General features: G+C 41.6%; 1 protein-coding gene across 3 annotated transcripts in view; it reads right to left on the reverse strand.

Annotated features, from left to right (window-relative positions):
- SPTLC3 (serine palmitoyltransferase long chain base subunit 3) overlaps window positions 1–17288 on the reverse strand; it is an 88797-nt gene that overhangs the window by 19719 nt on the left and 51790 nt on the right. For all 3 annotated transcript variants that reach the window (XM_048299027.1, XM_048299029.1, XM_048299026.1), the window contains 3 exons: window positions 16388–16481; window positions 7759–7864; window positions 225–444 (listed from right to left, as the gene is read on the reverse strand). In XM_048299027.1, the coding sequence (XP_048154984.1) occupies window positions 225–444; window positions 7759–7864; window positions 16388–16481 (420 nt within the window). The remainder of the gene's footprint in view (window positions 1–224; window positions 445–7758; window positions 7865–16387; window positions 16482–17288) is intronic.

A 17288-nucleotide genomic window follows, 5' to 3' on the forward strand; every position in this document is an offset into this window, starting at 1 on the left:
CAGAAATAACCCAACTCAAGCAAATTACATAATGTGAACATGAGACAAAAATAAGAAAGTCTGACTGTTTGATGTGCATTTGGGATCCAGGCAAAAATGATGCTAACTTTAGAATAGTGCTCATGTTAAGCAGTCTGTGAAAAAAACCTACTGAAATATATCATGTATAATATGAAAGCAGTTCCCACACCCTTGATGTGAAATTGTTTATGATTTCCTTTTACCTTTCTGCCAGCTATGTATCCTCCAGCTGCACCAAAACTCTTTGTGAATGTTCCCATTAATACGTCAACATCATCGGGACTCATTCCGAAGTACTCCACAACTCCTCGGCCCGTCGCTCCCACTGCACCAATGCTGTGAGCTTCGTCCAAGTAGAGGTAGGCTCTGTATTTCTTCTTCAAGGAGACGATCTCTGGCAGGCGCACGATGGACCCTTCCATGCTGCACATGGGGAGAATCAGGGATGAACAACAAACCCTGTACTCTTTCCGATACTGGCAGAAAACACAGTCATTAATTGCCTTATTCCACCAAAGCTCTTCTGGAATCTCAATTTTTACTTACAAGCCAAAGAAAACTTGCAACCCTTTCCCGCTTGCAGGTGAGTATAAAACAGTTAAATAGTTTTGGAATTCAAGCAATCAAAACCAGTCCAAAAGTCTTTGAATGTTTGTAAATTGTCAGCATGTCAGAGGAGAGAAGGAAAGGTGAAAAGCAAGGGAGAGATACTTACCCAAAGCAGCAGCACATTACAGTTCATCTCTACAAAACAAATATTATAAAAAACTGCTATAGTTCAGTCTGGTCCTTGCTTACTTCATCGTCAGCTACTGTGGCAATATTTGGGCATAATAGCTCTAGAGCAAATTCATCTGGTGCAGAGGAGTTGAGTCCAACATACACTGGAGATGGGCCATGTGAAACCCACAGCTGGTGCCATAAACTCTAAGCAATCCCAGCCTTCACAGAATCAGGGATTAAAACAGGCAGCTGAAACCCAGTCTTGCCAATTTTTGCTCTTGATATGTACTTTTTAGGAAATGTAGCCTGCTACCTAGTAATCAAAAAAAAAAAAAGTTTCCATTCCTTTTCTTTTTTACTTTCTTACAGCCATGCAGAAAAATGAAGTATTTTGAACTGGCACAGGTTACTCAGAGAAGTTGTGTCCCATACCTGGCAGTGTTCTAGGCCAGGCTGGATGGGGCTCTGAGCAACCAGGTTTAGTGGAAGATATCCCTGTCCATGGCAGGGGGGGTTGGAACAAGATGAGCTTTCAGGTCCCTTCCAACCCAAACCACTCCATGATTCTGTGATTAATAGTGTATTGAGATTTATAGGAATGAGAAAAGATGATAAATCTTTTGCACTGTTGGCAGTCATGTCAGTAAATGAGAAGACACAGAGGAGGTGTCCAGCAAAATGAAAGCCCAGGGAGATAAATAAGAAATGCTCTCTGATCCCATAAAGATGACATATCCAGAGTTTTGCTGTGAAGACTTGTGTCTTGAAAACCTTTGTGAGATGACTACAGCTATGCTTGGATATGCTCAGATGCACTCAGTATTCATTTCATAATGAGTTAAGTGTGTTCTCTTCCACTAGCTCTAGTAAGCAGGTCTTTAAAAGCTAAAAACTTCCTATCAAACACAAAGTCAGCACGCTGTGTGCCAGGAAAACCAGGGCTCTTGTGGCTAAGGCCCACAGCTATGGTGTATCCACTTGCAAACTCATCAAGTTTCAGGTGAGCAGAAACATGGACTTTGGTCCCAAATAGCAAGTACAAAAGAGCAGTGCAATCAATAGTGTCCTGGGAATTTTTAGATCCTGGACCGATGACTTTCACAGGCTGCTTTGTTGCCACTCTACTTGTACTGTGCAGCTGGAAGTTTGGCACCACAAAAGGAGCATGATGTGCTTTTAGCACTCAGGAAATTTCTGACAATTTTAGTCCTTCTTCATCCTTTGGTCTTCTGAGTAAGCTTGGAAACTGTTTGGTCTCCAGTTTTGAAGGAGACCTGCCCACAGGCAAGTCTCCATCAGTGTAACAGCACAGGGGAGTAGCCGTAGACAAGGGTTGCCTGTGCTGTTCATACTGGGAGGTTCAGAGAGCCTGGCTGTGTGTGCCTGGAGGCATATTTTTGGCTGTTGGTGACTGCTGGCAAATCTTGCCCTTCTGTCTTGCCCAGCCATAAAAGAGGCAGCTGTGGGACTGTATGTTGGCACCATGGTCCCTTGCAGCAAAGAAGGGTGGGCTTGTACTGCAAGCTCCTGAGGACTGGGCTTTCTCACTTTTCCCAAATGGCACTTGGCAGCTGTGGGAGAAGCAACTTAAACCACCACAGCTATTTTCCTAGTGAATACAAGTCCTCACATAGCTCAGAGTCGAAGCATTAGTCAGCTAAAATGACACTGAGCCACTGGGTGTGCTTGGACATGCAGCATCCTACGTGCTGGGCTTGGCAGCTTTCAGCTGTGTCTGGTCGGTCTGCAGGAGAGCCAAGGAGCACCTCTGCAGAGGGAAGCACACTGCCATCCCACCCTCCACCTTCCAGCAATGCTTGGGCACAGAAGGACAAGAACAGTTTTTCCACATTTATATGGTCATCACTAGGCTTAGTGGCTCACAGAGATTCAGGCAGGACAGACAGCATCTAACTTCAAAAAGACAGGAGTAAAAAAATGGCAAATTAAAAATGCTGTGTATTTGTGTAATGGAAGGAAAGTTGTGCTGAATCCCAGAATACATGGAGCTGGTACATGGCTGATGCAAGATTTAACCATTTAGAAGATTTAATGAAAACTTTTCTTACTCATATGAGTAGGAGATTTCTCGTGGAACTCTAAGCTGTTTAGAAAAACAAGGTACTTGTATTCAGTTTCAGTTTTGAGTTACTGCTCTTGAAAGATGCTGGCTGACAAAAATGCAGTAGTTGACAGAGGTCCTAATGTGGCCTTGAAGTGTCCATGGAATAGATAAAGTGCTGCTGGAGTGCACATATTCTGTGCTGCCATTCAAACAAGTGTCAGCCCTCCTGACGCAGAGATGAGAACTGTTTTGCTGCCTGCTCTGGTCTTGGTCTCTCTTTTGACCCTGGGAGGCGGTTAGTGATATGCACACCTAGAATTGCTTCAAGATAAAGCTCATTTCACATGATCCCTTGGGTAGCCCAAATAGAAAGCTTACTGAATCCTTCAGTAAATGTTGATGTCAAGTAGCTTAAACCAAAAAGCCAGAAATGAACTGTAATCGTTCTGTCTCACTCTGGTTGTGCCACACAGCTTTGTGTACAAACAGCTATTGGGTTCAAACGTATTGATCTGTTTCCAGATCTGCTCAAGCACACAGGGCATATAAAAAACCCCCAGGCACAAATGAACTCAAGCTGGCTCTGCCCAGGCCAGGTGTTCCCATTATGTGGTATGACATCCTGTCTTGTGGCACAAATTCTTAGCTTGGGGGCAGGGATGGAAAACTTCTAGATTGCAGCTGACCCTCATATCTCCCCTGTCTGGTGGACAGGCACAAAAACTTGAGTTAGTACACACTCATTTTGAACGTACTTCCAGAGGTGAGGAGATAATCCCAAATTTTGGGAACACTCCAGTTTGAAACTGGACATTCCTCCTGATGTAGCTGATGAATTGTGGACCCAGGTGCTTTGAGAGACAGGAGGTGTGTGCTTGGGATGCTCACTTCACTTGGAACGCAGGCTCACCCTTGACATGATACTGATGGTTTTTTGCCCAGTTTATTTTGAAACTTCTTGGGAAAAGAGGTTTCTACATTCTGCTACATTACCGCAATTTCCATTTTTTTTCCATCAGGAAAACTAATTGACAAATATTCCACCTGTTATCTACTTTGTAACAGCATCACTCAGCATCTCTAGACATGCCCTGGATTACCACTGTCTTTTCAACATTTGAAGAATTTATCTGTTCCCCTTTCAGGCTAGTTCGTAATTGGGAAAATCCCTCCCTTCCGGGCCTGCTACTCCCAAGACATATACATTCCACTTTAACAGTTATTTTAGGTACTGTTTTCTTACATAAATCTTGTACATTCATACAACAATCTCTGTTTTGTAGTTTAGAGCAATAAATTTAAGGATATCTTTCAACTCTGCCCTCAAATACAACTCCATTTCAACACTGAAATGATAGAAATGTTAACCTTTAATGCTGGTCCTTGGCCAAAGACATTAAATGTTACCTCATTCTTTTCTGGAAGTCCAGTCACTTAATCCCAGGAAATAAAAAATAACCCCAATAAATTTCCTACACTATTGGAACTTCTAATGCACATGAAAAGGCATTGGACAATATCTAACTGATCAGAGCTATTTTCTTAGCTGGAAGGGAAAATACACAAATTAAATTAAAAGCAAGGAAAAAACAAATGAAAACCAATCTGTTTTGATCAGTTTCTGATGCCCCATAACTCCTGCCCTGGGCCTTGGCCTATCTGACTCCTAAGTAAATATGCATGGCAGAGAGCAGAAGCCTACCACAAACCATGTAAGAACACAGTAACTGATTAATCCTGAACTGGAAATGGTAGAAGCCAAGGGAAACATTAGCTGGAATTCAAATAATAAAAATATGATTTAGCAAGTCAGTTTAACTTGTGCCCTGGTCATTGCCAAAACTTGTTCATGCTTTTTGGAGTCAAGATTGATGGCTAGATGGCCTCCCTCAGTTTGGAACACAAATGGAATATATTTGTTCCTAAGCTGGTCCAAGTTAAGAACCAGCTTTCACTAGGAGTTACATTTAATTTTGATGGTTTTTTTTTTCCTTTTTAAGATAATAGAGACATTAAAAAGCAAACAAACATATACTTAATGCTATTTATTTGACATGTTGCTTGAGTGCTCCCCAAGTCGAGGGGCTAATTGTGCCTTCAGTTGTAACCAAACAAAATCTGTGGTTTATGGTATCAAACACAAGTCTGATTTCCAGAAATGCTCGTGTTGGCTAACAGTCACCCTTTTCAAATTTTGCCAGCTGGTAAGTTTAGGCTTATGCACAGTGTAAACACTTTAAGATATTCCTAATGGAAACAGAAGGCAAATTTCTTTCCATACCATAAACTTCACCATACTAAGACTATGGTGTCCCATATAACAATATTTTTTTAAAGAAGGAAAGCTTAGTGTTTTCTTTTACATCTCTGGAAAAAGCATTTCTGTAAAAATTTGCCAAGCCAAACTTGCAAATCAAGACATTTTAACTTTGAGAATGGCTCTGACCAAGTTATTTAAATTCTATATTTGCTCCCCCGTAGCATAACTTAAGGAAAAAAAAATAAAAAGCAGTATTAACTATTGTAAGAAGAATACATTAAATACACTCTAACTCCTCTTAAACCCTCTTGATGAATGCTAATTTGGCATTTGGCAGACTTTCAAGAAAACTAACACTAGCCAATATAGGGCTGGAAAATTTTAGTCTTTCAAAAATCCCAGGCCAAGAAAGGAAAGAACATACACACGAAAAGAGTAAGAGTATTTCTATTCTGTCCTTCTCCAGCTGTTTTTTTGCATATGAAAGGTTCTTAGCTACCAAGTGGCTCAGACTGCCCGGCCTGTGAGCCTGCTCCCGGCGTGCCGCAGGGCTGCCTGGCTGCGCGTGTCCCGGGCTGGCAGAGGTGGCAGGGCCACGGTGCGGTGGCACATGGTGGCATTCACCCTCAAGTCACAGCAGATTTGCTTTACAACCAAACCACGCTCTACAATTTCTGATCTGCTTAGACCATGAAAACAACTAAGCAACCAGCCTCGCTACTGCTAGGGATAGTTTCCAATGAGAGACTATTAGAGAGCTGAGCTTTGTTTTTCTTTTACTTTATGCCTTTCAGGGCATGAGTGGTCTTAACATTATTTAGCCTTTATGGAGCTGAAGGAACTTTACAGTTCCTTTTAGTAGGTACTCTGAGGTTTAACATGCTTTTATTTTGCACTCCAACAGAAGGTTCTTTGAACTCCGGAAAATTAAATCTCATTTGAGAATGAACTGCAAAACTAAAGGAAAAGAAAACTCTACACCAAATATAAATCTGGAAATACAGTTATAAGTTAATGTAGTTAAATAGCTGACAGTGGATTTGTCCCACTGCTTGGATTGATCTGTGTTACCAGTCTACCTTCTTGCTCCCTAGTGGTCAATATTCAGGGTAAAGGATTTAAAAGTGAACAAAGCTCAGCAGCTGGAGCCTTTTCTGTCAGCCATGTGACCAATGGGAACATTTGTCAGTAAAATGTTGGTGGTCCACTTAATTTCTGCATGATCAAAGTCCTTAAATCTGAGCTTTCTTTTAGTAGTACCAAGCGATGTTTATTTGTAGTTTTGCTCTGTTTATTCTGGTTGAAAGGACATGTTCAGCCTGCTTTGGATCAGCTGATCTGCTGCCAACCTGTTTCACCTCTGAATGACACGTGTTTAGATAAGGACTGATTTGGTCTCTTTGCAGATGGAAAATGTTAGGCATAAAGAAAGCCCTGATTACTCTGAAGTTGTGATGACATGAGATCATAAAAGATTTATCACAAAAAAAAGCTAATTGGCTAAGCTGTGCCAGCGTTTTGCAGTAAAATGGCATAAGTGACTGCCCATCCAGACTGGCTGTATTTCAGCCACACATGATATGATCCCTACGTATAAAGTTTTAATGCCACTTTTATAACCATGTCATGTCCTGTGGATGAGTGGTTCTGGTTCCCTTTTCCCTGGGGCAGGTCTCACTACTCCCCAAACTACCCTTCTCCTGCTCCCCCATCTCCTGTCATCACCCCAGTAGCCGTGCCTAGATCCCTGCAAAAACCCTCTTACTGTCCAAACCCCTGCTTCTTCAGCCCTTCCTGCCTTTCCCTTCTCCAACTCCTGCCCATCAGTGCCTCCCCTTCCACGAGCCCCCTGGCTGCCTTCCCAATGACCTTCTCCAGACTGGAGAAGTTGCCGGGGTGAAGCCCAGGATGGTGAGCCTGGCTGGTGCCACTGCTTTGCTGCTCAACTCCAGTGACTGTTTGCCTTTCTGCTTGGGTATAAGCTGCACCACAGGAGTGAACTGGAGTTACCTGACTGAGATGCTCTGTAATTATATTGTATTATTTATGCTGGTATTATCAGATGGATTCTCAAAGGCACTTCTCTCATTTGAATTCCTCCAGGGACCAGGGCTACATTAAATACCACTCCATAATTCTTTGAAAGCCAGTCTTTCAATTATTTTCCTGTTAAAGTGTGTCTATTAGATCCAGCACTAGTTATTAGAAAGGTGCTGATATCACTTAGCTTAAGTTTAGCTTGAGATTTAAGATTCCAACAGCTGGGCAAGAATTGGGCATGCAGACCTTAATTAATTCTGTGTAGTTGTCTTTTGATCTGCCCATGCGTAACAAACAACTCCAGAAAGCTCAGCTTACTCACTTAGCAGAACTCCTCACCACCTATAGCTCCATGAACTCTATCACATCTGTCACAGCAAACATCACCTTATCTGTCTTGCTCTCATAGTACATCTCCCACTCCACTGTGATTTGCTAAATCAACATCCAGAACAATGGAGCTACAGGATCCAAGGTTCAGGATGACATAATGGAAACCAACATATTTATGAGATCACAGAATGTTACTGTAACTTCCACTCTCATTAAGATTTTCCTCAGATACCTACAGTCAGAGTTTGCCCCACTCAATTCATCATTCTGTCCTCAGAAATGATAGAATACTCATCTTTCTACAACATAAACGTACCTGTAAATGCCCTCCACGAGGATGATAATTTTTCTCCATGCTCTGTGGGTGCGAGGCTGTCCATATATTATTGCATCCCTCAGCAACTTCTCGAGGCTCTGCATATCTTTATTTAAAAATAAGAAAAAGGAGGAAGGAAAAACATTAACAAAGATCTTTCTCAAGAACTTCCAATTTTCTCCTGGGCACTATTTTTCCTATACAGAAAAAGACAACATTACAAATCAATGTGTCCTAAAGATAAACTTCCTTTATTAGTAGGCAAGACCCAACAATTAATTTAATTGGCGTGAATGCAATGTAGTGACAAAAAGAGTTATAAAAAGCTTCCAGTAATACACCTGCTCTGGGAAACTTTCAGAAATCCTTGGCATACATTTTTATTTAAAGGCAAAAGGGAATCACTTTGCTTCAGTACTGAGGCTAATTGCCAGCAGCTCTGTGTAGGGGTTGCTGATACTCATAATTTATCAAGGCTTCAATAGTGAGTTTTGGTTGCTTTCCAATCACAGGCTCATGAACAACAAACATTTCTTTAGCAAAGGTTTTAACAAGGCTGCACGAAGCACATCAGGATGGCAGCAAGAGAAGCCTTGTCCTTCTCAAGAAGGAAAGCAAGTGGAAGGTTGCTGATGAAAAAGGAAGAGACAGGTGGATACAAGCACATGGCATGGATACACTGATTTGGGGCCTAAATGCTTGGTGCTTGTGGGACTTCAATAAAAGGAGACCTGGAACAAGGTTATGATCCTTAGCTGATTTCTTAAGGGCTGAGTGTGGGTCACCTAAAAAATTCTTGAAGGAAAGCCATTGAAATTTTGAAAAACATGGAAAAAGCAAGAAAAAACACCACAGAAATCAGGGTCAGACCAAATGTGGCTCTCAATGCACCAGCATTCTAGTGTCTCTAATGAATGGACACTGTTCAAAATGAATTATTCTGGTACTTTTCAGGAATTTGGATTGGTACTTCAAAATGTTTTCCAAGAACATCCTACAGAGTCTCACAATATCCCAAGGAACACTACAGATCAGCTCAAACTGTGGCCTGAGAAAATCAATGGCATTTTTTCCCAATATAACCCCATTTGCTTCAGCAACACACCTTAACGCAGTTGATATAACCTACTACAATAGCACAAAGTTAATATGTAAAATGAATTGTCCCAAGCAAAGAAAATACACCTTAGAAATATTAGTATTGATCTCTACTTTGGTTTCTGCCCGAGGGGAATGGGGTTGTTTGCACATTAAGTACCCATCGTGAGTAACCTGTGCCCTGAGAGGTGGCCAGGTTATGACCCAAACCCTTCCACATCCTGATGCCTCACCTGTCCCCAGCAGCATTCAGTGATGTTGATGAAAGGTGAAGTTCTCAGCAACAAAACTGCCACTCTGCACCTTCCACACTGCCACAAGGACCGAGCAAGCCCTTGCTGTACTCTACAGAGCACAAAATAGGCATGAACAATACCAGTTGCCCCTTATTTCAGTGGTGCAATCGCCTGCACAGCTCAGTGAGCTCCGAGACGGAAACGCTGTTAGGAATGATGCACACAGCACACTTTCCACTAGATGGCAACCAAGGAAACAAAAGTTTTTTGGTGCTTTATAAGGGAAAGTTATAACCAAGCTGAGCATTTGCAGCTGCTCACGTTGTCTTTTGTTTCAAGAAGATAGTATTTAGAACTCCTCCTAAAGGGCTCCCTCAGGATGACAGAGAGCTCACAGCAAAATTTGGACACCCCCTTTTCTCCACCGAATTGTTCTCTACTGTTGTCACTGTCATCTATATCCTTTTGGGACCTTTCAAATCCTCTTCTGAATCACACAGGGTTTTTCAATTCAGTGTTCTATGTGTCAGTCCAGATTGGCTCTTGACTTCAGGGAAGTAATTTTGCCTCTGAGCTAAAAGCATGGCTTGAAGATTCAGTTGTTTCAGCACACATTCACATGAAAAAAAAAGGAAAGAGGGGATGAAGTGAAATGTATAATTCTGTTTTAGAAAATACAAGGCTGTGAATAGCTTCTCTGTTCAAACTACTGTGGAACATGAGACCACAGACTGGGGAGAACCTCTCTGAGGGATGAGCTTCCCTGATTTTACACATAAGATAGTCCTGCTGGAGTACAGGCTACGGACATGCCTGTTTGCAGGGTCAGGGCTATTTCACTTTCTTTTCAATATCTCATTCCAAAAAACATATACATGTGACCCTTTCTGAAGCCTGTAATAGTCAACACATAATCTGTTCAGGTGCAAATGAATTTTACTGACCTATTGACTCTGTGCCTCATTTGAAAAGGGGAAATAGGCAGGAAGAAAAAATCTGTAACTTTAAATATTCCCCACAAAAGGCTGATTCCATTCTTCAAAGTGAAGACAAAGTGCTCTCTGTGTTTGTGCTTAGGCTTTTCAGAAAGCAGGGATATACTGAATAGCAGGAAAAACAACAGTGCAACCCCAGGTGACTTTCAGATATCAAATTATTTACCCATTAAATATAGTTAGATTGAGAGACATTAGGACATTAAGATGATGAGCTGCACGAGTCCATCTTGAATAACCAGTTATAGAGAAAATAACAGTCCTTCCTTGTTTGACCATCACCAGCCCAGGGTTTTCAGTGGCAATGGCCAACAACTGCTCACCAGCCCAGGAGCTGGTGTTAAGAATTTGACTTGAGCAGTCTGTCAAAGCACAACCAAATCTGTCCATGTTTTGCTTTCCACCTTGTCCTTATAGCATATTGTCCAGATATGGAGGGAAAAGCTTCCTAAGAGGGAACAGTGGATCTATCAATGGGTTGGTGGACTTGCATAATCCTTGTTCGGGATTTTTCAGAGTTACTTCAGGAGAAAACAAACTGCCAGTGGGCTGGAGCGAGTCTGGACCTGGGCAGGCAGCGTGTCATGCTGCCTCCAGTGCAGGTGGGACACCAGGCTCCTGGAGGGAGCACAGCACACTCAGGAAGACATGGCGTCTCCACCCCTCATCCTTACACTGCAATGCTGGGGATGTCATCACCATTCCTCTGCGTGGGCTGGCAGCTGAATCCTGTTTAATTAAAATAAACAGGCTGCTACTACTCTTGTCACATTCTTCTTTTCGCTTTGTGCTTGTAACTCTGATTTTCAGTTTCTCCCCTTTTGCACTCTCCTGCAAGTTCTTGCAGACCCTGTGGCTACACATGGATATCTGTTTGGAACGTGGGAGTGGTGATCACTGCAGCCTCAGTGACAGTCTGAGACTGCCCTCCCTGCCCCGCAATGAATACCAATCTCTCTGAAAGGAAAGGGCACTGGCTCAAGAAAGCTCCCTGCTCACACTTGGCAGGTCAGACGTGGCTTTCTCAAAGCAGAGAGGACAAACGCAGACACAGCGTGCAGGGAGCAGGACAGACCAGTCTCCTTGCCCTGGTGGCGTCTGTATGTGTCACAGGGAAATACACACCCAACTGCCGTCCACCTATCTGGGCAATAATCCTGTCTCTGATAGTGGCCAGAGGCTTCAAGAAGCACAAAACTCTAGTGGGTAATGTGCCTTTCATCCTGCTCTGTAATAGCTGTAACACTGCCCTCCCTTCTGAAATTCAAGGGCTATCTACACACTTAAAAAAAAAAATATTAAGGAACCATCCTGTACTAAGCCACCACAAACTCTTTGGGTTTTGTAACCAAAGAGATCTCTTTCTCATTTTTACATGTTTATGTATCTCTTTCATTTCCCTCCTATTTTATTTGCTTGCTTGATTAGTTGCACTTAGTTTACCAATTTTCTTTTTCTTTTTTCCTCTTCTTTCCTTCTTTTTAGCCAGAGAATATATTTACACTGAAAAATGAAGGCCTTCTGCCACTGAGAAGTTCCTTCAGTATTAACTACAACTCCTCCAGGTAGCTGTGCTTTCTCTTTAAGATGTCCTCATGGCACTTGTATCTGAACTCCAAAGCAGTAATTTGACTGAGTAGACTGAGAAATGCCAGAGTTGGATTAACATAAATTCACAGTTGTTGTCCAAGTTGGAAACTGTATTTTGTATGGAAACCTGGACAGCTCACACCTGCATCACACACTTGTCATCAACCACTTGATCTGTGAGAAACTAAAAAATCCCTTACTGCTTTCACAACACTGAAAAAGGGCATAAGGAGGAGCTAGGAACGTTTTGCCCTGATTCCCATTTCAGATGTGGAGTCAAGCACCAGATGAGAGGCTGGATTTTCACCAAGGTGCTTGGTTATACTTTGCAATTCCCTGCCTTCTTCATAGGATCCCTTGTTCTGATTGCTCAGTGAAATGCCCTTGCAATGAAGAGAACTGGAAATATTTTTCCCCCGTGGCCTGATTTCTGTACCTTGTCACAACATTCCCACAGACAGTTCCGGCAATTGCAAATCTAAACCTGAAAATGGGACTGCAATTGAGTTGCCTGATGCTGCAGGGGAAAAATGCAGTAGAATTAGAAAGAATAAACAAATCCTAAGCCTTGTATGGTGCCTTCTTTTACAGGCTGATAAGAACAGAACTCACTTGGATATAGTTAGTCCATAACACCCTCATCTGTTCACTGAAGGAACACCTGATACTGGTATAAGACCCAGAACTGCTGTGAGAGACACTCCTTGATAAAATCACAGGCGGATTGATTAATGGTTAAATATTTGGTTTTGCTTTTCAGGTTTTATTGGAAGTATTTATTTATTGTTACTTACCCAGATAAAGATCGGAGGTCCTGAAAAAGGGCTGTAAATGTATGGTGTTCTTAAAAGAGTGCCTTAGAAATTAAAAAAAGCTAAAAACCAACAGGGGATAAGTCAATCTCTCCCTGAGCCAGGAAGTAAATCCTGAGTTTAGCCCCCATTTAGCTGAAGGACCCCCATGCCTGTCACTTGGGGAAGGTGGGAGAGAATCCCTGGAGCCCAAGGCTGGTGAAGGTAACACCAGAAGCCTTCTGGCAAAAAACTAACCAAGGCCAGGCCACTGCTACCCCAGAGGTGGGGAGAGGTTTTAGCCTCCCACTTTCTCCCACTGCATACTGGCTGTTGGACTGTGCTGCTGCCTGCATTCCCAGTGCAGCAATGCAGCTCTTTCCCATCTTCCCAAAGAAATCACTGCCTGGGAAGTGGTAACCTGAGTGGTGTCCACACCACAGCAGGGGAGACAAAAGGCAGGTGCTTTATGGGCAAGTTAGAATGATTTTAGTCCACTAAAGCACATTTAGGACTGCTTAGACCCTTAAATAAAATTGAAAAAAAATTAAAATCCCCTAGGCCTTCCTCAGAGCAGAGGCTCAAGGGAGCTGAACGTTGCTCACAAAAACCTCACAAATGCCTGCCACAGAAAAACTCCCTGAAAGGCCAAAACCCCTGTGCCAATCCTGCTACGACCTGGGCAGGGTGAAGAGTAGAGACAGTGCTAATGAGAGCCCACAGGAAGGGAAGGCCCTGTCCAGTAGTTTTTAGTTATGGGGCTGAGATGGAATATTCTCTTACATTTCTCTCACATGGATGATCTGTAGGTGTGTGCCTGTGCATTTCTCTCAGGCCTGTAAATTCCTGTCTGTTTACAGGGAAAGGATTGTTCACTGGCAGGCAGGATGCAGGGCACATTCCTCTGTCCAAATAAAAACAGACTTAGAGGTCCACAGCACATTTTTGTTCCATTATTCACCTTAAGGCTTGTAAACCTTCTCATACACCTGTGCAATTTTTTTGTCAAAAAGGAGAGATATCTGGATGCCTTTTATTTCATCTAGGAAAAGCATAGAGGTCTAAGAATTTTGTCTGTTCTAGAAAAACTACTCAAATTTTTTATGGAAAGTGTAATGTCTAAGAGAGCTACTCACTTATTGAAATAGAACTTCATTAACTTTTTTAAGAATAAGAACTACATTATACATAATTAAGGTAATAGGTAGAGATTCCTTCTTGTCTTACAAATGAAATAATTCTCTATTAATAATAAAAGAGTAATTATTTACTTTTGAAAGATGAAAAATCAATCCAATATTACAGATTTTATGCTTTGAAATGAAGTAACACAGTTTTACAGAATTAGCTGTAGCACAGCCTTTGAAAGATGAAGGTGTTTCATAGCAAGTTTAAAATGGTAGATTTTACTCTCTTTTCTGTGAAATATTTTTATCATAGAACAAAGTTTTGTATAATTTTTCTCTGACAAATAGTTTTTCCATAACAGAGCAGGGAAAGGAAAGAGGAGAGAGATTTATACGCTTGTTAGAACCTGATGGTGAAATTGATGCTTATTAAAGATCTTAAAGCAGTAACTTAAAGTGCAAAGTTTTCTATTCGTGCACAGGGCCAATACAGCACAAGGAGCCTTGCTTTCACATCAAGCAGTGTGACACAGAGCATGGCTCAATTCCCCTATTCCTAAGCATGACAATGACAGCACGAGCATACTCTGACAATTTGGGCATGCCTGTATACATCATATACCCACACAGTAGCAAGAATGAATCTGGGAGCATAAGCAACACAGCTCTGATCTAACAAAACAAACATCTGTCTAACTGAAAAGAAACCTCCCAACCCAAGCTGGAAGTTTTGGTTACTTAATTAATACAATTTTGGCCCTTAATTTATTTGCTGTACTGACTTGTTTACACTACTCCCTGACAGACCCAGAGAGAACAAGGCTGTCTGCTTCATTTTGGGTGAAACCATGCATCGTACAAAGGCACTTCCTGCTGTATTATGCTTTCCACATCCTATTTCCTCCAAAGCAAAAGGCACCTACATACATCTCTGTGTGTGTGATTTTAGATGTTAGTGATGTGTAACTCATGAGTATGACTAAGGAAACATTAAAAGACAGAACTTTCTAACCATAGAACTAACAAGCTGAGAGACTCACAGAGGGCTGAGAGAAAGCATGAGCATGTGAAGCTTTCTCACATGAAGTGTTCTCTAAATGCAGCTTAGACTTGAAACTACAAAATTGTGACAACAAAAGCTGTCACTCAATTCCAAACAGTATTTGCAAAATTTTCCACTGTTTTATTTTGGAAATAAGTTAAGGCAATGTCTCAGCAATGGCATACACGACTGTCTTTGGCAAATAAAGATCTCTAATCTAGAAACCAATGAGTTTTTCCAAAGCTTTTCCACTTGAATGGGCTTCCCCTGAGGTTTGCCAAGGTTCTTAAAGGAACTGTCTGCATTTTCCAGTGCTGGATTAGTGCTGTTTGGGTAGCTCACTATTATTTTTAGGTTCACCCATTATTCAGAAGAGCATCAGATTTATTTACTGTCAGTGCAACAGAAGCTGGTTAGGTATCAGGTTCTGGGGAGGGGAATGAAATATTGAGAGATGGTTAGAGACTGAATTCCTTAAAGAGAGCGCGACAGCTCCAGGTGGTATCTTCACAGCTTAGAGTAATAAACTCCTCAAACTGTGCTTGAATGTGCTTTGAAATGATGTGGGAAGTGACAGAAGCCAGCTGGACTGCACGCAGCATAGGTGGGTGGAGAGGCTGAGAACATTTGTATTTGGGTAGTAAGAGGTCAACCTGCAAGATGGGATGTAAACCTGATTGAATGGGAAAAGGCTTTGGACAACTAAGGAAAAGTTGAGAAAAGACTGGTGTGGCAACCATGCTTAGTATATCCAGATTTGTGGAAGCGGACCAAGTTGGGGTATGCTACAGGTTAATCTATGAATAATTAATTCTGGAAAAATATTCATGTTCAGATGGTCTTTAATTCTTGAATGATCTCCAGAAATTGCTTCTTGCCGAAATTATGAATAGATATTAATTATAACAACATCTTATATTATAATTATAGTGTGCTTTTCATTCCAACTCATCCTTAGGCCTTTTACAGCATATGCATAATTCATTTTTGCTCCCCTTGGGCCTGAACACAACACTTAATAAAGAGAAGGGATTGTATTAGCTATTAAGAAAGGTAATCAGACCTCTCTTCTGATTTCTCACCACTTTTCTAGTTTCTAAACCTTTCTTGCAATCACTGTCTGGTGGCAGCAGTGAGGACGGAAAAGGGAATTGCAATGGGGAATAAGGGAAAAGAACAAGGTCTTGCCATCAAAGGCAGTCCCAATGTCTGAGAGTAACCACAGCAGCTTTAACAAAATAAAAGTTAAAGAGCATGAGCATTTTATAAGGTAACTATACAACTGCAAATTAATGTGTGATTTCTACACTAAAATTCTATTTCAAAGAATATTTGGGATGATGCTCTTCATATAACCATCTGCATCTTTGCTATTAGATCCCTGGGAGTTCAGAGTAACTGCTTCAAAGGAATGCCAAGTTAAGGTAATTCTGGTTTCACTGAACCTGCTGGAAACAGAAGCATGTTTCTGTAATTGTGTTTCTACTGTTTGGGCTACAATGACAGTAACAATAAAACTTTTATGACAGCACACAATCATTCAGCAAGTCAAAAAGACACAATAGCAATTATAGTATTGCACTATTAATTTTTCCCATCAGAAACCACTCCTAATATTAAATGGTTGATCCTCCTGCCTGGACAAAAGTATCATCTAGGAACTGACAGCAAAGTAAGCATTGAAAGAAAGCATTCTTGCCTTTGAGATGTGAACAACTCTGTCTCTAATTTTTCCAACTTCAATACTCACTATTGTGCTTGAAGATTCTAATAGTGGCACCTGAAAGCCTCGCACCAAGAACGAGAGAAGTGTGGTTCAACTCATCACTTAAAATGAGGCAGCCCTGTGGAGAAGGAGTACAGTGAGCATCTGCATGAACTGGGAGGCTGCTGACACGTGGGTATGTGTGTGCCAGCACAGAGCATTGCACCAATTAAGCTGTAAGGATTAAACATGAAATGAATTTTCTGCCACTTTCCTGAAGGTGCCAGGGTGCACTGCAAAGGCAGGCAGAAATAATGGGATCAGATTCTCAGGCATTCCTGGTGGTGAAATGCTTCTTGTAACTGGCAAGCAGCAAATAAGCCTATTAAAGATTGAGTGCTTTATAGTAACATCAGGTGATGTTGCTTACTCTATCACCTGTCTACAGCCCATTTCGAGTTGTAAAGAAACTGCAGCCACCACCCCACACATAAAGACTGTGTGACAGCAGTGTAAGGAGGAGTAGTACTGAGGCTGGACTGACATCAGCAGTTTGGACTGCAGAAATGAGATCAGGAGAGACTGATGCCTTGTAAGTCCCACCTCCACAAAGATGTGGGTGAAGTTTAGGAACCAGAGTCTTCCTCTGGTAAATGCATATAGAGTTGACCTGTAGTATACTTTCTATTAATTAACTCAGTTGAAAACTCATTTTGTTTTTTGGAAACAAAAATAGAAATGCGGGAGAAGTAAATTTGTATATTGTACTAACAAGGGGCAGGACTCACAGCTGAGTTCCAAAGCTTGAGCCCTTGTTTAGCTCTGCTTTCTATTAACCATGTTTCGCTGTCCTTCATTACCCAAAGGGCAACACATCATTAAGCAAAAACTTATTCTCGAATAATGGATTAAGCCTAGGTTGAGAGATGCTCACACAATCCCCCTA

Source organism: Corvus hawaiiensis, chromosome 3 (genome assembly GCF_020740725.1).
Source record: "Corvus hawaiiensis isolate bCorHaw1 chromosome 3, bCorHaw1.pri.cur, whole genome shotgun sequence".
In the NCBI taxonomy this organism is placed as follows: Eukaryota; Metazoa; Chordata; class Aves; order Passeriformes; family Corvidae; genus Corvus; species Corvus hawaiiensis.